This window comes from Herpailurus yagouaroundi, unplaced genomic scaffold (assembly GCF_014898765.1).
Source record: "Herpailurus yagouaroundi ecotype Mexico unplaced genomic scaffold, PumYag 140, whole genome shotgun sequence".
NCBI lineage: Eukaryota > Metazoa > Chordata > Mammalia > Carnivora > Felidae > Herpailurus > Herpailurus yagouaroundi.
The window spans coordinates 87,183,377-87,210,087 of NW_024412395.1; the positions used below are offsets into that span (position 1 = coordinate 87,183,377).

The 26,711-nt window shown below is 40.1% G+C and overlaps 1 protein-coding gene and 1 long non-coding RNA gene across 2 annotated transcripts; one reads left to right on the forward strand and one right to left on the reverse strand.

The window, feature by feature from the left end:
- Positions 1-5,501: 5,501 nt before the first annotated feature.
- Positions 5,502-8,118, forward strand: LOC121030997 (gamma-crystallin F). The gene is made up of 3 exons (XM_040476058.1): positions 5,502-5,614; positions 5,706-5,948; positions 7,779-8,118. The coding sequence occupies exons 1-3, from the start codon at positions 5,606-5,608 to the stop codon at positions 8,049-8,051; spliced, it is 525 nt and encodes a 174-aa protein (XP_040331992.1). The 5' UTR covers positions 5,502-5,605; the 3' UTR covers positions 8,052-8,118.
- Positions 8,119-8,626: 508 nt separating this feature from the next.
- Positions 8,627-17,876, reverse strand: LOC121030300 (uncharacterized). The gene is made up of 4 exons (XR_005790163.1): positions 17,759-17,876; positions 11,384-12,077; positions 10,019-10,163; positions 8,627-8,753 (listed from the first exon to the last, which is right to left on the reverse strand). It is a non-coding gene; the product is annotated as an uncharacterized LOC121030300 (long non-coding RNA).
- Between the last annotated feature and the right edge of the window lie 8,835 nt (positions 17,877-26,711).

Consider the following 26,711-nt stretch of genomic DNA (forward strand, 5'->3'; position numbering starts at 1 on the left):
CAAACATAATGATGACATTCTCTTTTATTGGGTAAGATTAATAAAGAAGCAGGGTTGATTGTTACACCAGTAAATAGTTATATGGGAAGGGAAATGTAAGAATATTTCATCATGCTGAATCAACTGTAGAAAAAAGCAGGCTAAATGGTTCTAGGAGCTCCCAGGGGCTAAAATCAGTTCATGATCCCACTATCCAGTGTGGGAAAACCTCCTTTCTTTCCAGCTTTTACATGGCTTACCACATTTAAAAATAAAACTTAGTTATTTGTCTACTTTCAGGATCCACTTCCTTCGGTTAGACTAAAATTCAAGCGGCACCTGGACGGCTCAGTTCCTTAAGCTTCTACTTTGGCTCAGGTCATGATCTCATGGTTTGTGAGTTTGAGCCTCACCTCAGGCTCTTCTGCTGTCAGCATGGAGCCTGCTTTGGATCCTCTGTCCCCTGTCTCTCTGCCTCTCCCCCTCTCTCTCTCTGTCTCTCAAAAATAAACACTTAAAAAATAATTTTAAAAAAGAACAAAATTCAAAAATGTGGAAGTCTCTGCCTGTTTTGTGTGCGGATATATTCCAATCACCTAGAACGGAATTGCACAAAGAGTAGTATAAACATTGAGTAAGAGTAAACTTTTCTTTCTGAATCATAATTAAAAGAATAAAGCTTAACTTCTCTTTTGAAGAGTGTTTATAATGATGGTGATTTAATTCCAGTTTAGATAGTTGAGGTGTACTTTGTTCTGATGAAAATGATTTAAAAATAATAGAAAGAAAATAGTGTTTAAGGCAAATTTTAGAAATTAGATATTAGCTAGAGTGGGACTGTGGAAAGAAATAATCAGTTATTTTAGCTGCTGCTTTATGTTCTTGAAGACAAGGTGAATTAATGGTCTCAACATTAAGATGATAATGAAATAAATTTCTCTAAGGATCAATAGTTCTCTGCTAAGGTAATTTGCATATAAATAAACAATTAATTTATCTGTTAAATTAAATAATAAGCTGAGAAAACAACAGGGAGTCTATCACATCTTTTGTTTGGTAACCTAATTTTCAGTTTAAAATAAAAAAGGATCAAAAAACCAGTCCTGTTCTTTTGCCCTTGCTTACACTTTTTTCACCTTGCATCGTGATGAATAGAACTTTATGTGTTAAAGATGACCTCGGACGTCTCCAGAATCTCTAAATTGAACACCCTCATTTGGTAGTAAAAGGAAACCACAGAGGTTTTGTGAGTTACTTACTACTGTAGAGCTGAAAATACAGAAAATATATTTTAGTCATACATTATATTATATATCACAACCTCTATGTTTTCAAATATAGTATCACACATTCTGTTGTGGGGTTTTAGTAACCAACATTGCTTAATTTTAGAATTTAGTATTAATTTTTTGTTCTAGCAGCCAGTATGTTTTGAATTTTCCTATTATAAACAACAAAAAAAACACTCTGCTATTTTTTAGATATCTAGACCACCATACAAGTATCTTTTTTTCACTTTCCTTCTAAGAAAAAAAAAATGCGGACTTTATTTTATTGAGGTTTGATCTACATAACTACTTATTTAATGTTGATATACAAAAAGCTCTTAGGGAAAAAAGAAAACAATTTACAAAGATTTTCTCTGGGCAACAGTATTATTAGATTCTCTTATTTATATTCCATCAAAGGGATGATGCTTCTTACACATTAGTAACAACAGCACAAAGAAATGGAAGGCAAGATAAGAATCATCACTTTTTGCAATGTTTATTGGCTTATGTTTTTATTTTGCTTAAACCTTATTTTTTTTTCACTTAGAAGTGTGCTATCATTCCTAGTTTAACTGTTAGTGACTATTTGATAAAGAAAGGTAATGGCTAAAATTTTTCCAGTAAAAAAAAAATTCAGCAATCTTGCTCCCTGAGTATTTTTAAAATTTCTTTTCTCGTGGTTTTATTGATATACTTGAAATTAGATATTTAAAATGTATTACATTTTAATCCTTTGGCAAAAAAAATAGATTAGCCACTTCAAATAGGAAAAATAATCTCATATCTTTAATTGTAACTTTATATTCTCATCTGGCATTTTGGGGTCAGAGTTCTTTTTCATTATTTAAATATATATTATATACATAATCACAGATGTAGTTAGAATTTGAATTTCTTAAAATCCATAGGATGCAATGTACCTCTTCTTTCCTCTTTTTCTTATTGACCTGAAATTGGAAATTTAACTTTATTTTTAGCATCTCTTTTAGCATGCTAACACGAGGGGTGGATTTTTTACCCACGTTTTGTACGGTTTGCATTTCACAAACTGATCAAGCATGAATTGCCTTTATTTTCTGCTATCTGCAAGAATGCTGCAAATTCAATAAAAGCAAATAGCTATATTAAATATGCAGACGGTTTGTAAGACTTTGATAAAAGACATTTGTGATGGACAGAGTCACTCCTGCCTCAACTGATTAATGATCAGGCTAATAACACTTCGTATTTCTCTGCATGGCTCATTTGAGAACCTTGGTACTTCTCTGTGATCAGTGCTGGGGGAGGGCAGTGCCTCTTACTGAAACAAACAGAATGTCATTGTATGGCGTGTGATTTGGAGTAGAAACATAATTTGTTGGCTGTAATATTTAATCCCCAAGATGCCTTTAAAATACTTCAGGAAAGAATACAATTACTTGGAAATTCATTATTTGATACTTGTTTAGGGAAAATAAACACTGATCAAAAGGCTTAAATAATAGAGCAGTCAGTTGGAAGAAAGTTTACTACAGCCTTTTGGGAAAACATGTCATCTTCAGAAGAAAGACACTGGTGATTCAAGTTTTTCATATTCTCTTGCCAACATACTTAGTATCACATGCTTTCTTTCGCAGGGCTTCAATTCCCATTTTACTCTGCATTATTTTCTAAAGGACTGTTTCTCATGCTTTGCTTTTTTCCCTCAAGAGCTTGGAGATAAAGCTTAAGTGCCTTAGTAGTACTTTCGGAGGAGATGAGATGAAAACATATTCCTGTTAAGCTATGTGCCCGTGTCTCCACGCTATTTGTCCTTTTCTGTTCATACAGTTATAAAGTCTTTCACCAGATTTCCTAATATAGAAATTGGTGTTATTCATTTTCAGTGTCCTGGAAAGTTTTAGTTAAGAAGGCAACTACTCAAGGGCACCTGGGTGACTCAGTCGGTTGAGTGTCCAACTCTTGATATTGGCTCAGGTCATGATCCCAGGGTTGTGATCCCAGGTCATGATCCCAGGGTTGTGAATTGAGCCACGCATTGGGCTCCACACTGAGTGTGGAGATTGCTTAAGATTCTCTCTCTCTCTCCTGGCGCACCTGGGTGGCACAGTAGGGTAAGTGTCTGACTTCAGCTCAGGTCACGATCTCACAGTTTCTGGGTTTGAGCCCTGCATTGGGCTTGCAAAATTGTGGTATTTAAAATTTTGTTATATGTGCACATTAACTAGCAGCTAGATCCAGATTCAGATTCTGTGTCTCCCTCTCTCTCTGCCCCTCCCCTGCTCACACTCTGTCTCTCCTTCTCTAAAAAAACCAACCAAACAAAAAAGGAATCTACTCAGTACTAAAGTCGAAATTTAAAAAGCATCATGAATAACTGAACTAATCCTTAGTGAGTTAAAAAAAAGTAAACAAACCAATAAATCCCTAATTTCATCTTCAGATACTGACCATAAAGGATATTTTGAAATCTTCAAAACAGAGCCCCAAACTAAAATCAGCTTCTGCACCAGACTGAATTTGTTTGAGCCCAGTTTTAGCACATTCTCTCTGCCAGCTCTTCAAACCCTTTTTCCTGTGCCCACTGTTCATAAGCTAATCTCTGGTTGTCCAGAACATTCCACGTGGAATCCACCTCATTCTTGTTCTCTTTGGCAAGATGCCATGATCCAATGTTTCCAGACTTTATCACAACGAAATCTATCAGGCTTATGTTTGATTCTCTCAAGATCTTTTCATGAGGAACTAGCTAGCCGTCCTGGGAAATGCATTTACACTGATACAAAAAAGGATGACAATTTTATCATGTGCTGTGGTCAGTAGGCATTGTGAGAGTCACAGTACCTAAAATCAATGGTTTCCGAATATTTATTTTTTAAAAATTATTCTTAGCTAGTGATAAAACTCTGTTGTCAAATACAGTTTATACAAAACAGATCCAAGTGAAGATGCTCAGTTTGCAGTGGAGGGATGAGATCAGGGGCACTCTGCCTTTCCCTCCTACTTGCTGTCTGAGTGGCTCCAGAGCATCTCTGAGGAATTTCTACAGTTCCCAACAGTCTACAGACCATCCTATTAAGGCAGTGGAGTAGCTAATGGGAGAACTTTAGGTATATGGTTCGCACCTTTAGATCAGTACTTTTCAAGGGGGGGAGGGTGTCCCCCCCCAGGGATGTTTGGTAATATCCGAAGACATTTTTTTGGTTGTCATAACTTGGGGAAGCAGAACAGGATGCTTCTGGAATCCAGTGTGTAATAGACAGGGATGTTGTTAAATACCCTACCTACCATGTACAGGACAGCCACCCACACAGAAAGTTTTTCAGTCTAAAATGTCAAATAGTGCTGAGGTTGAGAAAGTCTGCTCTAAAGAGAGTAGGGCATCAGGAACTGCTAGGGGAGGGTGGGTTGGTCTTGCTGCAGAGGAAAGAAGACTCCAGCCCCTGGAGCCAGAGCCTTAACTACCTAGCAACCAAGGCTTGCCCAGGGCTGGGAAAGGTAGAGAAGACAAAAGCCTTGCAAAATTGTGGTATTTAAAATTTTGTTATATTTGCATATTAACTAGCAGCTAGATCCAAACAAATAAGCTTAGCACTTAGCAAAATTATTAAATAGAAAGCTACAGAGTAAGAACAACAAACTTGCACCTCATGAATTCCAAAGGTGAGGGTTTCCTGGCCAGAGGTGCCCCAGCTGAGGCTCCAGAGATGGCCCTGGTCCCGCCCAGTGTCCGGGGAGCAGAGCAGAGGCCAGGTGCCTCCACAGCACGCTTCCTCGGGGTCCAAGCCCCTGTCACCCCTCCTCAAGTGTGTCAGCATATCTGCTGTAGCCACTTGCCAGCCTGTAGGTTCAGAGAGGGGACCTCTTGGAGGGAAATCCCATCTAATTTCAAACCTATTGTGGAGAAGGCGGTTCTTGCACCTGCTCCAGACCCTCACACCAAGGAAATGCTCTCTAATCCAGATGCCTCATGCTGGGGCCTATGCTGACTTCGGTCTCAGTCACTGCCCGGCCTCGTAGTCAAAAAGGAGATCATTTTGAAACTGTAAAAGATAACCCAAATAGCTCATTACAATTATTAACTGGCTAAGGGCCTTTGCTCAGTTCCAAATTCCTAAACAGGCTTCATTTAAAGGCCCCAGAGGCACCAAGTGACAGTTTTAACGCGGGTCATCAGTTCGAAAGCACTGGAGAGTCTAAGAGGAAACATACAATAAGTCCCCCACCCCACCCCCGCCGTCATTATGTAGAAAAGAGAGAGAAAATCCCCTCCTCACCCCGCGGGCCCCTTTTGTGTTGTTCTTGCCAACGCAGCAGCCCTCGTGCTATATAGACCCGCGCGCCGGCGGCCCATCACTGACCTCCATCCACCAGCCATGGGGAAGGTGAGCCCAGCGCAGCCGCAGGCCGGGAGGGGCCCCCGCGCCCCGGGGCTGGGGGCCAGGCCTCTGAGCCTTTCCTCCCCTTGCCTTGCAGATCACCTTCTACGAGGACCGGGGCTTCCAGGGCCGCCACTACGAGTGCAGCAGTGACCACCCGAACCTGCAGCCCTATTTCAGCCGCTGCAACTCCATCCGCGTGGACAGCGGCTGCTGGATGCTCTACGAGCAGCCCAACTACTCGGGCTGCCAGTACTTCCTGCGGCGCGGGGACTACCCGGACTACCAGCAGTGGATGGGCCTCAGCGACTCGGTCCGCTCCTGCCGCCTCATCCCCCACGTGAGTCCAGCCCCGCGGGCCCCGGAGCCACATGGGTGCTCCAGAGGCGGCATTCGTCGTGCAGGGTGGCGGCCTCCTTTGGCTGCCTCTCGCCAGGGTCTCCTCTCCTTTGCCAACATCGATGGCTAAGCTTTCCTTCCACTGCAGAAGTATGCGAGGGGACGCTTCTCTTTTAAAAGTTCATTCTGCTCTGCTACAAGCAAACTCACCTCTACTGGGACAAAGTAGGGCACCTGGTCCCTTCAGAGAGTCTATGCCCCCGGCGGTGAATAAGCAGCACGTTAGCACCTTTGCATCAGGTGGCCTGGGCTACTTCCTGGGGCTCTCTCTCTCTCTCCTTCTGTAGAATGGGGCTCGTGAAGGCGGCTAGCTCACAGGGCCGGCACGAGGGTGACAGGTGGGCACCTGGCAAGCCTCCCCTCCCCCAGCCACCACTGTTAGCATGAGCCTCCGGCCCTGCTTCCCGATCAGGCAAAACAAGTGGCCGACAGTGTGATTCCAGCCGCTCCGGCAAAGCCCGCCGTTACCCAAATAAAGCCCCAGCGGCCTGGAATTCTGCAGTTAGGGATTCCCTAACCTGACTGCGACCCAGTCCTGTGGAAAAGGTACCGCTCCGGCCACGTCCGAAACCCCCTCGGAGGGTTTAGCGCCTTGATAAGACCCAGCCCGGCACGAGGAGCCTGAAAACCTGGGTTTCCACGTGCCTGCCCCGACCTTCCACGTGACACGCTGAGAGCTCTAGTCACGAGCTTCTCCTAAAAGAAGAAACAGGTGTGGGGCTGTTGTGGCGACCAAATCACGTGGTGTACACGTGGGTCCTTGACGACCATGGAAGATTCCTCACTAGCAGCCCTTAATGCTGCAGGATATTGGTCGGGAGAATTTCCTGTTTATTACCTAAAGCAGATTTGCAGGAGCATATCCTAGAGCTGAGAATTGAAGCTAATCTTTGTGATGGCTCTTGCTTTTCAGGATCTTAGAGAAGCAGGGCTTAAAGGAGAAGGGAAGGGTCTAAGGATTGCCTGGACTGGACTCTCTTCTTGAATTGCCACCAGTCTGTGACTTCCCCTGAAGGAAAAGCAACTTGACTTCTTTTCCCACTAGCTTCTTCTAATACTGTTGAGATTCAAAATTATAACTTTTTTTTCCAGGGATCATTTTTAAAATTTTATTTAAATAAATATATATAAATTATTACTTATATATAAATAGTATATAGTATATAAATTTATAATATATGAATAATAAATTTAATTAATAAATTTAATAAATATATAAAATAAATTTAAAATGTATATGATATATATAAAATATACATAAATTATTACTTAAGAATGATACTAACTAAGGGTGCCTAGGTGGCTCAGTCAGTTGAGCATCCGACTTCGGCTCAGGTCAGTGGGTTCGAGCCCCGTGTTGGGCTCTGTGCTGATAGCTCGGAGTCTGAAGTCTACTTTGGATTCTGTGTCTCCGTCTCTCCCTCTGCCCCTTCCCCACTCAGGCTCTGTCACTCTCTTTCAGAAATAAATAAACATTAAAAAAAAAAAAAAGAATGAAACTACCTAGGGCCAGTATGTATGGTTCATATAGGTTGTGGTCTTAGTTCTAGGGAGCACCATGCTCTCTTTACGCGAATGACACCTTCTTCAGGTCTGCAGTATACAGTCTATTCAATTGCACACAGCTGCCCTGGTGTTGGCTATCTTTAAAATTTGTCATCTTTGATGTAGAAAAGAGAAGGGAACGTCCAGTCCCTTGGGGGTTGTGTCCCTGGTTGCTAAAGGCTAGATTTTCTGACTTTTCCTCATCTGCTAATTGCTGAACCCACAGACCAGCTCCCACAGGATCAGGATTTATGAGCGAGAAGACTACAGGGGCCAGATGGTAGAGATCACCGAGGACTGCTCCTCGCTTCACGACCGCTTCCACTTCAGCGAGATCCACTCCTTCCAAGTGCTGGAGGGCTACTGGGTCCTCTACGAGATGCCCAACTACCGGGGGCGGCAGTACCTGCTGAGACCGGGGGACTACAGGCGCTACCACGACTGGGGGGCCACGAGTGCCCGAGTGGGCTCTTTGAGGAGAGCCATGGATTTCTACTGAAATATTTTTACTCTACCTTATTCTCCATCTGGAACCTAATAAAATATTTCCTGCGTGTTTGATGCAATCACGTCGTCCTCTTTTCCTTTTAGGCTCAGGAGAAAGAAAGCTGGGAATAATGTAAATTTGCTTATACTTACCAGCGGCAAGGCTAGTATGGGATAGCAGTTAAAAGAGCGGCCTCTGGGACCCAAATGCCTGGTCCAAAACCTTACTAGCTATAGGTGATGGGGCAAATTCCTTAGCATTTCTGGGCTTCGGTTTCCCAACTTGTAAAACTTGGGGTAATAACACTCTTCATCTCATAAGGTTGTGATGTGATTCCATGAGTTTTTATTTTATTTATTTTTTTTTAATTTTTTTTTTCAACGTTTATTTATTTTTGGGACAGAGAGAGACAGAGCACGAACGGGGGAGGGGCAGAGAGAGAGGGAGACACAGAATCGGAAACAGGCTCCAGGCTCCGAGCCATCAGCCCAGAGCCTGACGCAGGGCTCGAACTCACGGACCGCGAGATCGTGACCTGGCTGAAGTCGGACGCTTAACCGACTGCGCCACCCAGGCGCCCCTGCATATAGTAGTTTCTAAGAAGCTGTTCTGTAAGCTTGCTGGTGAAACATCTGGCCACCTTCTTGCTAGTCTTTCTTAGTAGAATTCACTTTTGGAGATTGCATTAAGTGGGACAGCTAAGTGAAGTTGCATCTGAGGGAGACAGAGATAGATAAGTTTGTTAAGGTAACTACATCTGACATGTCTTAGGTCTAAAAATATGTGACTCGGCTGAATAGATTTATTATTTATGTATCCAGAGCATAAATATAAGAACAAAGCGTCACCTAAATAAACAGCCCAAAGGACTCTTCCAGATATTTTTCTACTTACGGGAGGTACAAAGCCCTCAGGTATTATGCTCTGCTAAAATGAGCACAGAGTGACAAAGTAAAGGCAGAAGGTACACATGATCAGGAAAATGAAATGTAATGATGCAAAGTTCATAAACCTATTATTGGCCAAGCTGACATGGCCAATCTTCATTACATCTAATTCATGAGTCAGCATTTGATAATAATAATAATAACAGCACTAAGAAAGAAAAAAAAGAAACTTATGGACACTATTCATTTAATTAAGTTCAACATTTCTTTGCAGGCAGATGAATTTCCTCAAATGAAATCTAAGTAGGTATTCTATTACAGTACTTCTCAATTTCAGACGTTTACATGTAATTGAGAAAAAAACCAAATTTCTTTCCAGTTAGGGGTTTGCCTTAATTGTGAGAATGGCAACCTATTGTTGAAATAGGGTCTTGGTGAGCTGAGCGGCCACAATTATGAAGGAACCATTGAAAATGATTTTCTACTTGGAGAAAAAAAAAAAGAAGGGAATATGTTCAGCTAGGAAATACATTGCTTCTCAAACCTCCAACATTAGAGGAATAACGTAGTCATACTCTTTTTTTTTTTAACGTATATTTATTATTAAGAGACAGAGCGTGAACAGGGGAGGGGCAGAGAGAGAGGGAGACACAGAATTGGAAGCAGGCTCCAGGCTCTGAGCTGTCAGCACAGAGCCCGATGCGGGGCTGGGACTCACAAACCACAAGATCATGACCTGAGTCGAAGTCGACGCTTAACCAACTGAGCCACCCAGGCGCCCCTGTAGTCATATTCTTTATGCATTTTACTTCCCTAACACACATGCACGCTCCTAGGTGTGTGAAGAAGCATTAAGAGCATTTAGATCTGCACTGCCCAAGGCAACAGCCGTCATCACATGACATTACCGGACCATTGAAATGAGATGAACCCAAGCAAAGTTGTCCTAAGTATAAAACACACACCAGATGTCAAAGGCTTGTACAAAAGGTAGAGTGCCAAAGATCTCATTATTTTTCATATGAATTTAAATGAAATTATAGTATTTTTATATATTCACTTAAATGAAATCTATTATTAAGCTAATTTTACCCGTTTCTTTCAATCATTTTCATGAAAATTTGAGATTCCATTTGTGTTTCTCATTCTGTGCCTATTGATCAGACACCCAGGCTGAAGGATGAGTTGTAATTTGTATTCAGATACAGCTCAGCCTGAATACTGAATTATATAAAACCTGAAAATGAAAAGGTGGCAGAGGTCATGTTTGAGTTTTATATAGTCATCAAACATCCCTTCCGTTATGAGGAGGTACTCGGTGAAGTTATCATGGTCACCTGCCACGGACTGAGGCAGTGAGGGAATGGGTCCCTGCCTTGTCTCATCACATGGATTTTCCACTAACTACACTGAAGTTACAACAACAAATAGGAATGATCCTCCACTCTAGAGGGCAAGCTCCTTCTTTCCTCAGCTAGTTTTTCCTATCCCTTTCCCTGTTCAGTGGTGGCCATTCAATTACAACGTTTTTGTTCTGGAAGCTGACATGATTGCCTCCCCTACCAAATTTAAAACTTCTAGAGCTAGGGATAATATCTCAAGCACATTTATATCTTCTGAAGGATCTAGCAGAGTGTGCCTAATACAAAGCAGGTCCAGTGATGTTGAATGAACACATTCAAAAAAGGAGAAAGTATATGTGAGTCCGTGGTTTCTGAAGATTGGATAAAAGAGTTTAATACGTTCTTTTCTGGAAACAGTACCTTGACCTAAGTGAGGTAAAAGGGGTAAGTCTAAATGCCTTGGGTGGCCAAGAAGGTAATGGGAATGTGAGAAGCTGTTGGTAGATACTAATAGGGTGGTGAGGTTTATGACTAACTGGAAAGTACGCGTCCTACTTAACAGCATTATGACTCAACAAGTTTAAAACAGTTGGAAAATACGATCCATCTGAACCTAAGGGCTGCTCCTTTGCCACCTCTGCACAGACACAATCTACTTTAAAAAGAATGCTTTAGGCAAAAAGAGACAGGTTTTCATACAGGACAGTTTTTGGGAACCAGACCTTTAAATCCCACCCAGTCTGGTGGCCATGGGACATCCCTTCACATAGCTCATTTCTCATGTGTTCAACTCATTATCCACAGAGACCAAATAGAACCATGTCCTCCAAGTTAAAAGGAAATTTTTCAGGGCACCTGGGTATCTCGGTTGGTTAAATGTCCAACTCTTGGTTTCGGCTCAGGTCATGATTTCACGGCTTGTGAGATCGAGACCTGAGTCGGGTTCTCCGCTGATAGCTGCTTGGGATTTCTTACTCTCTCCCTCTCTCTCTGTCCCTAGCCAGGTTGCTCTCTCTCTGTCTGTCTCTCAAAAAATAAATAAACATTAAAAAAAATTTAAAGCAAAACTTTCCACTAAGAGCTATAGGCAGACAGGCAGGATATGGCCACTTACCAGCCTGAAGCTGGGCTACTCCCTCAATGCACTTTCTTACATAGCCTTGTTCAGCCTGCAGTTTACATTCTCACATGATGGTAGCAGAAAACACTTCAGTTATCTTTTCTCTGTGGGCCTTCTGTTTATCTCCACCCTGTTTCATGAAGGAAAACAGAATTGTCATTTCCCCGTTGAGCCCATTAGTAACAGGAAGTGAATTCATGCTGGAGTTTCCAAAGATCTGCCCCATTGTGCCACATTCTCTACCCTCCTGGCCTCTCAGCCTCTGCTGTTCTTCTCCCTGTACGGCATCAAAAAAGAGCCTGCAGCTTTCAGCACCACTGAGGTATAATTTTACATTCTCATTTTTTACTTTCCTCCCAGTATTGCTGAAAATAGTTTGCATCCTTGAGTCAGCTTTTCACTTTTGTAAGACGCATATGAGGAGAAGAAAATTGTCTTGTGCCACATGTTCACACTAAACTTTTGTCTTGCAGTGGGACATAAAATGGGGAGATGTGCTCAAGGTCAAGGTGGGGAGTTGATCATCTGAACAGAGCGGTCGTGAAAAGTCCTTGATGATTACATCCAGTGCTATAGACTTGGGAGATATCTTCATGGAGATGATGGGCGAACCCATAGAATTGTCTGACATATACAAGAACAGTGTAGGAGAGATGAAGGAGCCCAGATGAGAGAAATTCCTAGTAAGCTGGTGAAAAACAAATTGCTTAAGACAATGAGTTAAAAGAAACCAGTTGGAAATCAAGATTGCCAGTACTGCTTTACTCAACCGTTTGAAAATTTGTTAAACCAAGGATTAGGTTTCACACTTTTATGCTTTAAAATAACTTTTGTCTGTTCTTCGAGATTTTTTTAGTTTTTTTTTTAATTTTAATTTCAAATTCATTTTCATTCAATCATGGCTGCCCTGAATTATTTATAAGAGAGACACATTTTAGGTAATATGCAGACCAACAGTAAAGTATTGTCTAAGTGATGACTATACATTTATAAATTAAAAACTATGGAGTCATTTAAAAATATTGTATAAAATGGATCTTACAGTCAAAGATAAATCTTTTTTTTTTTAATTTTTTTTTCAACGTTTATTTATTTTTGGGACAGAGAGAGACAGAGCATGAACGGGAGAGGGGCAGAGAGAGAGGGAGACACAGAATCAGAAACAGGCTCCAGGCTCTGAGCCATCAGCCCAGAGCCTGACGCGGGGCTCGAACTCAGGGACCGCGAGATCGTGACCTGGCTGAAGTCGGACGCTTAACCGACTGCGCCACCCAGGCGCCCCAAAGATAAATCTTTAAAATACAATTCGATATATTACAATTACGTGTGTTTTCACACAAATGTGTATAGAAATTGATCTGAAATTATATATGCATATATGTGTGTATAGAAGGAAATCTGACCAAAATATACCACATGATATTAAAGTGGTTGTCTCCATATAGATGAGATTACGTATGTCTTATTTTGTCAGTTTACTTGTATATAGTTTCTGATTCTTCTCTTAAATTATTCATTGTTTGTACAAAAAATGAAGCAAATCAAATAAACTGAAGGAGAGAAACAATCAAACTCTAAAAGAAAAAAAAAAGATTTTTAATACATCTCTTAACTTTTCAAACGCTGTTGACATTGTTATAGATTTTATAGAAAGCATGAAAAATCACTGTCTAAAATATATTTATCTTTGACTTTATCCTGGCCAGATCAGTACCTTAGCCATTTCTGAACAGGATCACTTGCTAGTACTTAGGGGAAGAAGCATATTTTACAGAAGTTGTAATGATGAGAAAAACAGCAATCTGCTAAAAAGGTAAAAGTGGAACGTAAGAAAGAGGAGTGGAACCTCCTGGAAGCCACTGTCACTGATGCTGGAATGTCCCTCTATCTATTTCCATTTCCCTCTATTTATTCACTCTACTTTTCCAACTACTGGGAAAATAATCAGATAAGATGGAGTCCAGTTTGACAGTCCCTGAAACTGGAATCTAGTCTGGGAGGAAGCATAATTAAACAAGAGGGACCTAGATGCTTCTAACTTATCAGTGGTCCTGACATATCTATAAGATTTTGAATAAGTTCTTGTTCCAAATATGGGATGACAGCGAAATCCTGTATTTCAGTTATAGAGGAGTTCAAAGAGAGATTTTTTTTTCCCTTCAAAATGCAGGCTCTGATATTTTGCAGAAATAGTTGAAAATGTTTGTCAAATAGCTGGATGAGAATAGCTATATGTGGAATATAATGTGAAAAATAAAACCCAGAGAACCTAACTATTCATTAACATGCCCAGCCAAAAGCCTGGACATTGCATACTGTTCTATTTGAATGAATGTTGATAGATCAAAGGCAAAGAAAACGCCATATCAAAAAGGGACTTTTTTTTTTTTTTCAAATTATATGCCGGTCTTCAAAACTCAATTCAAGTATGTTTTTGACAAGATGAGGGCAACGGAAAGTTTCTGTTTGTTCTGCAATGCAATTATTTTCACCCAGCCACATTTGTAGCAATAAAGAAAGATGCTATCAGGCTGACTGACTGAAGGAATTCTCCGCAGTGGAGGAAACTAGAGTTTTGATAAAAGACTCTGAGTAACAAAGTGATAAACTGTACACAGCCCCGAAAAGGTAAAGAGTTACTTTAGTAAGAGTTACGTGTACTGATTAGTCTCATGAAGAACCTTTACTCTAGCCAGGAGAGGAGCTCAGGGTCATACTTACTAATTAAATGGAAAGAGAAAAACTGAAAACTTTGATTCATAACAAATACACATTGATAGTAGTTCAGCCTTACAAGTAGTGTGCATTTCACCCAAGAGGACCACGCGCAATACATAGCTATTGGTTATGTTCACTCACAAGCTTATGCCAGATGTGAGCCAAATGAAACCTGCTATCAGATCACAGAGGGAAATAAGAGAATGCAGAAAAAAGTATGTCTGTCTGCAGGATTCAGAGTTTGTTTTCTATTTTGTTGTCCACATATCTCCTTTGTGAAAATGTAGGCAGTGGAGCACTTTGGAAACTAATTTCCCAGAGAGTCTCAGGCTACATGCCCACCACCCTCGGAACACACATTATCGGAGGACAAGACATCACATATTCCTCAATTTATATAAAAATGTGTGCCTTGCCCATGTTCTTGTCTTTAATTGTGCCCTTGTGCCTTGTATTTTTTTAAATGGCACTCCTAATTACTAATAGCTTAGCTCCAGTAAGAACACGTCCACGTTAGTCTAACGGGTTTTAGTGCAAGTTGTTTCGTGACATAGTGAATTGGGGATGGTCTTGGAGTCAAAGCATTGGCATTGGCTTCTTGCTCTTCCAGGCACAGACGTGTGCCTTTGGGCATACTATCAAACCTTTAAAAGTCTTGATTATTTTGTCTGTCAAGTAGAGAGAGTGAACTATTGCATTGTATTTGCCTTGCACAGTGCCAAGTGCAGACTGGGTGTTCAATGACTGTGCTTGTCTTTTCCTTTCCTCACCAAAACTGATGGCTCTATTTGCCTGGTAATTCATGGTGGAACACTTTGCTTTGTTGAAGATAGTAGGAAAAGCATGAATTTCAGTCAAATGGAGGTATAAAGAAAAATGAAAATACTACCTATCTGACACGTAATAAGTGCCAGTTTGATTTTCTTTCTTTTCTTATATTAAAGGGACTGTATTTGAGATTAAAGTTGACAATATTAGATTTACAAATTATACCAATCTAATCTTTCCGCTATTGGATTGGTTTTATCCAGTGAGTTGCCATCACTAAACAACAAAACAATAGAGCAATAAGTTAGAACAGAAACTCTTGGTTCCCTGACTTCCAATGTCTCTGTTACATATTGACGAGATTACACTTAATGCCTTCCAATGCTTCCTCTGTCTCTGTCCCTCCCCTGCTTGTGCTCTCTCTCTCTCTCTCTCTCTCTCTCCCTCTCAAAATAAATAAATAAACCTTAAAAAAATTTAAAAAACATTATACTCAATGACTTCCTACACTAACTCCATTAGTAAATTAGGTCAGTCTATAAAATATTCACAGGACAATCAGGGTTTATCATCCTTTTGTAAGCTTTTCCTATTCTGAAACTGTTTTTCCTTTGAAACTCATCAATGGAGAAAGGGAGTGTCCCAGGAACAGGACGGTGAACTTCTGAACTGAAATCTGCTCTGATTTGAGGAATAATAAATAAAGAAGTAAGTAAGTAAGTAAGTAAATAAATAAATAAATAAATAAATAAATAATTTTGTCTTCTTTGCTTCAGGATGTATTATGTTAGATCTCTCTTGTTTGCAGGGGATGGGTTCCCTCTCACCCCCAGTGGATGCCCAAAAGTGGATAGCACCAAACCCTATATATATTATGTGTTTTTCCTATACTTATACACCTATGTTAAAGTTTAATTTATAAATTAGGCACAGAAGAGATTAAAATAATAACTAAAATAATATAGCGCGATCATAACTACGTACTGTTAAAAAACTTACATGAATGTGGTCTTTCTCTCTCTGAAGATATCTTATTGTGCTGCGCTCACCCTTCTTCTTGGGTCGATGTGAGACAATACAATGCCAATGTGGTGAGATGAAGTGAGGGGAATGATGTAGGCATGGCACGGATCATCAGGCTACTATTGACCTTCTGACATATTGTCAGATCATCTGCTTCTAAACTGTGGTTGACCTTGGGTAACTGAGGCCCTGGATAAAGGGAGACTACTGTATTTCCAGTCGGTGCATGGTGATATGAAACAAGTGCTCGTGTGAACTGGAAGCTTCATTTTTAAGAACCAGAAAATAAACCGGATAAGAGAATGCTCGTCCAGAATGGGCATCAGTGCTGACTGAATGCGGAGAAACGAGACTTACTCAGAGGTTTTTGGTATTCAAAAAAAAAAAAAAAAAATCACTCAGTGTTCTCAGGATTCTCAAATTCCGTCCCAGTGTCCCTTGTCAGGAATCATCAGAATTAAGAAAAAGAAGTGACAAGATGAGGGTCTGCCCCTTCTTTCATCTGATTCATTTATTTATCCTCATTTTATCATAGTGTTCCAAAAGGTGAAAGATGGTCACTCGTGAGAACAAGGTTTTGATATTACAGGCTCAGTAATGATACTGCTGATAATGATTATAGTACCGGGGCGCCTGGGTGGCGCAGTCGGTTAAGCGTCCGACTTCAGCCAGGTCACGATCTCGCGGTCGTGAGTTCGAGCCCCGCGTCGGGCTCTGGGCTGATGGCTCAGAGCCTGGAGCCTGTTTCCGATTCTGTGTCTCCCTCTCTCTCTGCCCCTCGCCCATTCATGCTCTGTCTCTCTCTGTCCCAAAAATAAATAAACGTTGGAAAAAAAATTAAAAAAAATGATTATAGTACAAAAATAATAATTCAAATGATTATATTGTTACTAACTTTAAGGACCATAATGCACATGCAGTTAATGGATTCAACTCCTATTTCCATTTCATCTCTCCCTTCCCTCCTGGATGATGCATCACAGTACTGTTTCCACCAGACCCAAGCTCAAAATTGAAATCGGGTAAGTGGTGGTTCCTTTGAATATTTTCTGAAATTGAAATCTAATTACTTCTAGAGTGCTACTTCTGAGTTACCATGTTTTACCCGGGCAAGGTTTTATTCACATTATCAGTCAAATGTTAAAAGGAGAAAACAACATTACCACGGGGATCATTTTTCCTTGTATTTCCTGTCAGTCACTCTCTCGTCTTCTCCGAGTTTCCTGACCGTGTGGTGTGGATGTGGACCAACCACTGTTGACTGCATATCTACCATCTATTCTTCCTTCTCTTGGAAAATCCAAATTGTGCTCGAGTGTTCAGCCTTCTCCATGTGCTCTGTGATTCTCAGGGGAGGCAACCCCAGCCCCAGCTCAGAAGTGGTTACGAATTCTAAACCAATTGTGTTAATCCTGCCTGCCCATCCAATTAAGGAATTCAGCTTTAAGCCAGACAGATCAAGACATTCTCCTGACGACTGATATCAGATGAGAGTTGACATATGACCTAACCTGGCTTCCCCATACTGAAGAAAGGCCAGTCGTTACATGTTGGAGTCAAAGCTTTCTCTTTGTCCTGCTGGGTTACTTTACCTATCTGGAAACGTCATGGGTAGGTTTGCAGTACTTAAAAAAGTCCAGAAACAACCTCATTTTAGTAAAGCCAATTCATGGGGGAAGGCAGAGCCAAGGAAATTGCAGAGAAGCCAGAATCCCATTTTGACCATGCTTGGAGACTGTCCTCTCTTTAAACCTCCTATTATGTGAAATACTAAATATCTTTATAGTTTAAGCTAATTTGAGATGGAGTTTCCATTACAAGTAGCCCAAAGCATCGTAACGGAGGCAGGGAAGAACTCACTGTACCTGGAGCTCCTGAGGAGGCCCTCCTGGACTTAATCCGATTACATTTTTCCAAACTCCACACTTGGTGGCTGAGATTTGGGCACATGACCAGGTCTGTCCCATCAGGGTGGAAGAGCTTCAGATCTGCAAGTGGAAAATTTGGAGGAACTGAACTTTCTTTTGATTCCCCAGTGGATAAGAATGAGACCGGATATGGCTCTGGTATCTACACTAAACCAGTGAGCTTCCTCTTCCCTTATGCCATTTTAGATTGAATTTTCTGTGCCTTACAACTGAAAGCATCCTACATGAGAGTTAAGCCTCTAAAAAAACACCAGTGTGGGTATATTTCTATTGGAGTTTTCATTTTTTTGTGCATGATCTACATTCGACGACTGCAATTATTTTTCAAAAGGATTTGCAGGTTTGAAAGGGCCAGAAACCCACTCATTTAACGTTTATTTTTGCGACAGAGAGACATAGAGCATGAATGGGGGAGGGTCAGAGAGAGAGGGAGACACAGAATCTGAAACAGGCTTCAGGCTCTGAGCTGTCAGCACAGAGCCCGATGCAGGGCTCGAACTGCGAAATCGTGACCTGAGCTGAAGTCGGACACTTAGCCGACTGAGCCACCCAGGCGCCCCCAGAAACCTACCCATTAAAAAATAAGAAAAATAAATCTTCAACTGGGAAATTAAGCCAATGTGAAGACAACATATCTTTTCCTTTAAAAAGTTTATAGTCGGTGGAGAACCGGTATTAGAGTTCCTCCCCTTATGCAATTCACGCACAGAGAATGGCAGATTGGTCAGCTGCTGTTTTCCAAGAGGCCATGAGACAAGCTGCAGAACAAAAGAGATCATCTTCATTAAAACTGCCGTGGTGTGTTTTCACTTGTCTCAGGCCAGGCACAAACACTCCATGTTCCACGTTAGGAAAATAACGAAAGTTGATGCCTCCACCACTTTTACCTGCATAATAACACAACTCGTACTTTAAACACATAGTTAAACACTAACATTAGTGCCAGAGTTTTCAATGTGGTCCTGCTGAGGAGTTATTCACATTGCTATGGCTCAGGAAAATTTGGGGGCTTATTCTTGTTTTGAAACCCTGCTATAGCATTCGACATATTCTTTCGACAATTGTCCGTGACAGCAAATCTCCTATTAAGTGTGGAAGCAGCTTGTGCATCAGCACCAGTGATGTAGCAGGACGAATTAGGTGAGGGATTCAACCAGCAAGGCAGCTTTTGATCAAAACAATGAAGTGAGGTTATGAAAAACCTAGGCACGCAAGCAAGTGCAGAATATTTTTGCCTCTGATTTCAGCGGGACCATGAAAAATACCTGCTACCATCTTCAGAAAAACAGAAAAATGTTCAACGAGTCAACCAAAATTTTCCTAGAATACTAGTCTACTATGAGAATGTATTCCCCCGGTGAGAAGAGCATTTTCCTCTTTTAGAATGTTCTCTGAGCATGCAAACATCTCTGGGTGGGACAGATGGAGGAAAAGCTGCTGATCTAATACTTAATCAAAAATAATACGAATGTGGTGGGGTACGGGCCCCTGGGTGGCTCAGTCGGCTAAGCATCAAACTCCTGGTTTTGGTTTCAGTCATGATCTGATGGCTTCATGGGTTCGAGCTCCACATCAGGCTCTGCACTGGCAGTGTGGAACCTGCTTAGGATTCTCTCTCTCCCTCTCCCTGCCCCTACCCCACTCACACTGTCTCTGTCTCTCTCAAAATAAATAAACTTAAAAAAAAAAAAAAAAAACAACATGGTGGGGAAAGTGGGAACTGGAAGAGATAGTGTTAAATCCATGGTTATTGAAAGGGGCAGAGAGGATGTTGACTTGAAACAACAATCTGTATCTCCTGTGAAGTCCTGCCTAGGCCTTACCTATGGGATAGGGAAAGAATGGGTACTGTGTGATGTTCCCATATCACAAAAGGCCCCGGCAGGTATTGGGGAAGAGATACTGCCCCAGGTCCTATGAATGATAGAATTTATTGCATCTCACTTTCAGTAATTCAAAAGCTTCACCCACCCATTACCTTCTCACACTCTGAAAGACTTTATGACTTCTTTGTGTTGGTGAAGACAGTTGGACCTCGATGATTTCACACACCCCAGGTAGCTTTAGACTTCATTCTCAGGGACACTGCTCACTTTCCATGGCATGAAGAGAACAAAAAGTGACTTTTAATAGATAAAGAACTGTAAGTACCTTTTTCATTTCTCCCAGTATTTTTATTTCAAAGTTTTGCCATGTCTGTTTCTGAAAGGAATGGAGATGACTTAGAGATTAAAATGGACAGGGAAACAAACCATTTACATCTAAAACAAACCAGATCCCATTTCAAGCTAACAAAATGCACTTTAGTTGAGTAGACCTAAAGCACTTTGCGACAGTGAAGTAACTATCTCCAAGTTCTCTGGCATCTACTGCAAATAGGGGAAGCATAATGGTCTGCATAGCTTTTATTTTCTGGCAATTTCAAGTGGGTCCATTCATCTCTAGATATAAATTTTTGCTTAGACTGAAACCTCAGGTTATATTTACCATGGGGACCCTTGTTTATAAACGGAGGGGAGGGACTTTGTGCTGGAAAATGTACAGCCAGGAGAAGGTGGCTTGATGGGAACAAGGGGATGGTTTCCTTCATCAAATAAAACCAACTCTGCTGAGAGTTACAGGACATGTAAACTTGGAAAAACATAGAGTAGCTACTACAATTCAATAATAAAAAGATAAATAACTGAAATAAAATAGGTAAAAGGATCTGAATAGATATTTCTCCAAAGAAGATATGAAAAGATATTCAACACTAGTAGCCATCAGGGAAATGCAAACCCAAACCCCCACGAAATAACACTTCATACTCACTTGGGTGGCTCTACAACAAACAAACAAACAAAGAAACAAACAAACAAAAAACGTAAGTGTTAGAGAGGACGTGGAGAAATTGGAACCCTCATACACTGCTGGTAGGAGCATAAATGGTACAGCCGCTCTGGAAAACAGTCTGGAAGTTTCTCAAATAGTTAAATGTTATATATTTACCCAAGAGAAATGAAAGCATATGTTCATATACAAACTTGTTTATAGCAGCATTATTCATAACAGCCTAAGATGGAAACAACACAAATGTCCACCAACTGATCAACAGACAGGCAGAATGTGATATATTCATACAGCGGAATATTATTCAACAATAAAAAGAAGTAAAGTACATGCCACAACATGGGTCAGCCTCAAAAGTATAGTGCTGAGCAAAGAAGCCAGTCATAGGAATTGCATACTGTACGGTTCCATTAATAGAAAATTTCCAGAATAGACAAAGCTACAAAGATAGGAAGTAAGTTGGTGGTTGCCTAGGGATAGGGTGAATGATTGGGTTGAATGTGAATTATATCTTAAAACATTTCAAAAACATAGAGGACGGCTTCAGGGTGTTGGGCTCACAATGTCACAGACAAAATAATCTTAGAATTTTTAAGCCTTTTTTTTTCTCTTGTTAAATTTCTTGCTCTACAATAAAATTTTATATTTGATGCTTTAACCAGGAAGTTGATGAAAAGATAATTTTTCTGAACAAAAGGATGTGCAGGACGTATAAGTGGTTTCCACAAAGTCCTATGCAATCAGTAACAGATGTGCAAACAGAAGCCTGGTTTTCTGACTTCAACCTAGGACTTGGTCTCTTAGCAACACAGCCCTTCAAATTGCTGGTTTCAAATACTCAAGCCCAGAAAATGGAATTGTATTAAACAGCAAGGAAATATGGTCACAGGGACGCGACTTCTATTTTATTCATTATTTAAGCTTATTTTATTAAAATTAATTGCCTATTTTATTCGATGAAAATAAAAATGTACAGATTTTGACCCCAGACCTTTAGAAAATACAGTACAAACAAGTCAGAGTTAATTCAAGCCAAAGTTAAAAGGAATCATTTCTCACCTCCAATTGTGATTTTTGAAAAGAGTGTCTCATTCTTCCTTGAAAGAGTGGTTTCTTAGAGAGAAGGCGCAATCCGTGGTTGAGGTCAATTTTTTCCCCTCTCACTCACTGATCTTCGAATTGTATTTAATGCTCAGTGTATTAGTGAGATGAAAAATACTGGTGAAAACTAGGAGTATAGAAAGAACAGAGTGTTCTAAGACAGAGTAGGAGGGGCTGAAAGTTAAAGAGGTCTTTTTGGCGACCCATTGAAACTCTTGTTTCAGTTGGCTCTGTCCTATTTAATAGCTCAAATCAAATGAATTCTTAATGCCATCTATGCCCTGCAGATGAAATGGAAAACTGTCTGCTTGAAAGGAATGCAGAAACACAAGCAGTTTCCTAAAAGTTCCCTGTGTTTGGTGTGCTGTACCATTAACTTCTTATTTTTCTTGTTCCTGTTAACATTTCTGTCATTTTACCTTCCCTTAAAGGCTTGGAGCTGTTTTAGACTTTTGGTCTCTCTGGTATCTACATGAGTTTCCTCTACAGAATAGGGACTCACAAATGTCTTAGTTGAAGGTGCTGATCTTCGTTTTGGTGACCATTTTTTATTTTCCTGCTTTCATGTTGTCGGCACGTAAAAATCCCACCTTTTCCAGACCCACATCTTTGTCTTCCTTATGCCTCTTCACCAAATGAATTACATTTCTAGGAATGAGGACTCACGTCCAGTCTGGGACCATGGTTAGGGTTTCATTAAAATCAACCTAAGAGAAGTACAGAGGTCGCCCTGTGGTTGTAGAGCTGGAATGCTCTGACTGATGACAGGTAACCAATAGGAGGGGCAGTCACTAAGGTTTCAGAAGAAATGCTGCACTTCAAATTATATTTGCTTACATGTTGTTTCAATTGGTTATGTCTTTGTTGGATGCTCACTTCACGGTTTGGCTGATCGACAATGTCAAATAGTGTTGGCCTCTGGCGACTGGAATGAAAAGGAAGCTATATGCAGCCTCTTCCCAACCCCAAATCTCTACCATTTGGTAAGGAGGTAAAATCTGGCTAAACATAAATATCGATTAGCAAGCAAAGAGAAGAAGGGGCCAATAACTGAGCCAGAGTAGAAATCAAGGCATGCCATTGGCAGGCAGTAAAGCCTCTCCCAGTTCCTATCTTTGGACAAAATTAGCATCTTGTGGTGAAATAGTTGGCTATATGTACCTCTGTTCTTGAATCACCTTTTCAAAAAACTTGATTCTTGTCTTTCTTGCTTTCATGGTGTCTGTGCTTTTTAGGTATTTACAGTTTCACTTCAGTTTTGGAAGTAGAGTATAAAAAAAAAGCATAAAAACAGGTATTATGTGAGGTCCCATACAGTGACAAATTGCTTTAAAAAACTTTAAAAAAACTTTTTAAAAAACTCTTTAAAAAACTGCTACGCCCGTTTAAACCTCACCTAGATGCTCTAATCAATGTTTTGAGTTATTTTCACTTGTTACTACTAACTTAAATACCCTTCACCTGCCAGGCTGCCAAACTGTGTCACTTCCCCCTTCAAAACCTGGTTTTGAATTCATATCCCTTATCTTTTCAGTTACTCAAAATTAAAAAGAAAACATTTGGGTTATGCTTGACTCCTCTTCTTTACTATTCCACATGTAACCCACCTGTCAGCTTTTTCTTCAGTGCATCTCCGTAACCCTATCCCTTCTCCTTAGGTCCGCGACTTGCACGCTGGACTAAGTGCGCTATCATCTGTTGCCTGGGTTTACGACAATAAATAGTCTCGTGGAAGGCCCTCGGCATCTCCTTTTCTTCCACGGTCTACTTTCAACAAAGGAGCCGGTATGATCCTTTTATAACAAGTTATGTTATGTTACTTTCCTGCTAAAACTCTGGCACCGTGTTTCCATCAATTAAAGTAAAAGCTGAAGTCTTTCTTTTAGCCTAAAAGTCGCTATGATCTGACAGTTATCTCACTGGCTTCCTTCCCTGTTATTCTTCTGTTTGTTATTTTACTTTGAAACACTTAGATGGAGCAAGCCAGCAGGCTCTCACCTTAGAGGTTTTTCTTTAGTTATACCCTCTGCCTGATGTGTTCTTCTCCAGATACCTTCCTGACTAGCAATTTCCTAACCTTCAAGTTTGCTCAAAGGGCTCTTGTGGATCATCCCATTCCATACTACAAACCTTCCAATTCACTGCCTGCTCCAGTGTGACTAGTCAGCATTACTCTACTTTTCCTTTTGATGACCCATAGAAACTGCCTCCCTTGAACATATTCTAAATTAGTTTTTACTGTAGTCTGTCTCCATCCACTAGAGTTAAGCTCCACAGGGACATAAACTTTTGCTGTGTTACTTGATGATTTCCTTGTCCACTGAACTGCACTTGGCACATGATAATTTACTCAACAAATGTATCTCTTTATGTTAAGACAGTGAGTCACTGAAACGGAGATTTGAGTGGCGATGGCTCATTTTAGTCCATTTTGTTGGAATATGTGTTTGTCATGGAACCACACAGAGACTAGGATGTTGGGTAGTTGACATGTTTATCATCCCCAGTATCTCAGCTTAAACGGAATGTCTAATAGAGGTTCACTTATGAACCACTGGGTTTTTAAATAAAAATATCTAACTCATGACAACCGTTTGTCATTCACTTTACCAAATCCTGATGCAAAACAAGAGCGATGGATAAGTCAGCTCCATGATTCATCTGTATTTTTTCCTTATCTGCTGATCTGTCTCTTTCACTCTTTGATCTCTTCCTATTCCATAAATCATTTCTTTTTTTGCAGTTCCCTGATTTCTTTCCTTTCTTTTCCCTCTAATTCAAACTTCAATAAAAATAATAAATATATAGCAAATGAGATAAATGTATCAGTGAAACAAATCAAAACAAAAAAGCCTTGATGCCATGGCTTAGATTTTATATGAAATATTGTTTTATGTTACCCTTTTTTGTATATATCCATAATGTAGGGATTTTTGATATCTCCATCAGTACATTGTTGGTTTTATGTTTGTGTGCATATATGTGTGTGTGTTGGTAGGTGACATTTCATTTTCATACATATGTAATATATATATGGGTTTTTTTTTTTTGAGAGAGAGAGAGCATGAGCAGGGAAGAGGGGCAAGAGGTAGAGAGAGAGAAAATCTTAAGCAGTTTCCATGCTTAGCAAGGAGCCCAACACAGGCCTTGATCCCACTACCCTGGGACATGACCTGAGCCGAAATCAGGAGTCAGATACTTAACCAACTGAGCCACCCAGGTCCCTCTATACATATATATATATATATATATATATATATATATATATTTAATTCCAGTATCATCTGTTATAGAAACTAGGAAAAATAAGGGAAAATATAAATAAGAAATTATGGTCACAAAAATCGCACCACTGAGAGGCAATCACTGGTTACATTATATTAGAGATCATCACTATTTACATATCTGTGTCTTAAAAATATGTTAGCTATTTCCTCCTTAATTAAAAAAAAAACAAAATTGTAGTTTTAACTAGAGCTGGGTATTATCTTTGGGGATTTTATACATTTGGCATTCATTATATATGCGTTATATAAAATGGTATCATTACCATCAAACAATATAGAAAAGAGCAAAGGAAACAGTTTCAAATCCATTAAGAGTAATAATTTTTACATCACTAGAGCTTTTTTCAAACAAGTGTCTATACTGGAAATAGGATAAAGAGAAGTAAGTTTTTTTTTTACTTTAAATCATTTTCCCATTCTATTTTTGTTAAAAAGGAAGAAAGAAAATGTACTTGAATTTATCAAAAGAAAATTGAAATGAATATATGAAATTATTTTCACAGCAAGATATTTTAGGAACTAAAGTATCTAAGTTGATTTTTTTTTTAAAGTGGCCTGTACTAACATATTACAACTTCCCATGTTAACTATTGAACTCCTACTATAAAACACTAAGGCAATTACTGTACTTACAATTTCTTCCATATCCCATTTTCTATAATTTCATGATTTTTATATTTCCAAAAAACTTAATATGGAGGTAGAGTCAGTATTCCATCCATCCTTTACTGTAGTTTCTCCATAACTGACATGGTGGGCAGGAAAATGGCTCCCAGAGATATCCACCCTATAATCCCCAGGACCTGTGAATACACTACCTTACGTTGCAGAAAAGACATCGTAAATATGATTAAGTTAAGGACCCTGAGATGGGAGATGATCCAGGATTATCTGGGGTGGGTCCAATATCATCACAACACAATGTTTAATATAAAGAATCCTTAGAAGTAATGGGCGGGGGGGGGGGGGGCAGGCACGTGAGAGTCAGAAAGAGATTTGAAAATGCTGTTCTGCTGGATTTGAAGAGAGAAAATGGCTATGAGCCAAGGAGAGTAGGCAACTACTAGTCTCTGGAAAAGGCAAGGAAACTGATTTTTTTCTAGAGTCTCTAGAAGTTTCACCCACTCTTGATTTTAGCCCAGGAAGGCTCATTTTGGACTTCTGACCCACAGAACTGGAAGATAAGAAACTTGTGCTGTTTTAAATTTACAAAGTTGGTGTTATTTATTATAGCAGCAATAGGAAACAAATATACCTGAGTTTTTTGTTCTGATCTGTGTCTTTAATATTTGGGTTTGGTCCAATAGGTTTTCATGAGTGTTCAAGATGCTGTATTCCCTGAGTTCTTAAATGTTTGAGAATATACACCTCTTGTGTTTATGTCAAAAACATACCAGCGTATCTTGCTACTCAGATCCTTCTTTTTTTTTAATATTTACTTATTTTTGAGGGAGAGAATATGAGTATGGGAGGGGCAGAGAGAGAGAGAGGAGGACAGAGGATGTGAAGCGGGCCCTGTGCTGACAGCAGTGAGCACTATGTGAGGCTCAAAGTCACAAACTGTGAGCTCATGACATGAGATGAAGTTGGATGCTCCCTGTACGTAGATCTTTTTGTAAACATCACTCCACTCTCTTCTCATATTATGATTATTCCTAGAGAAGTTTT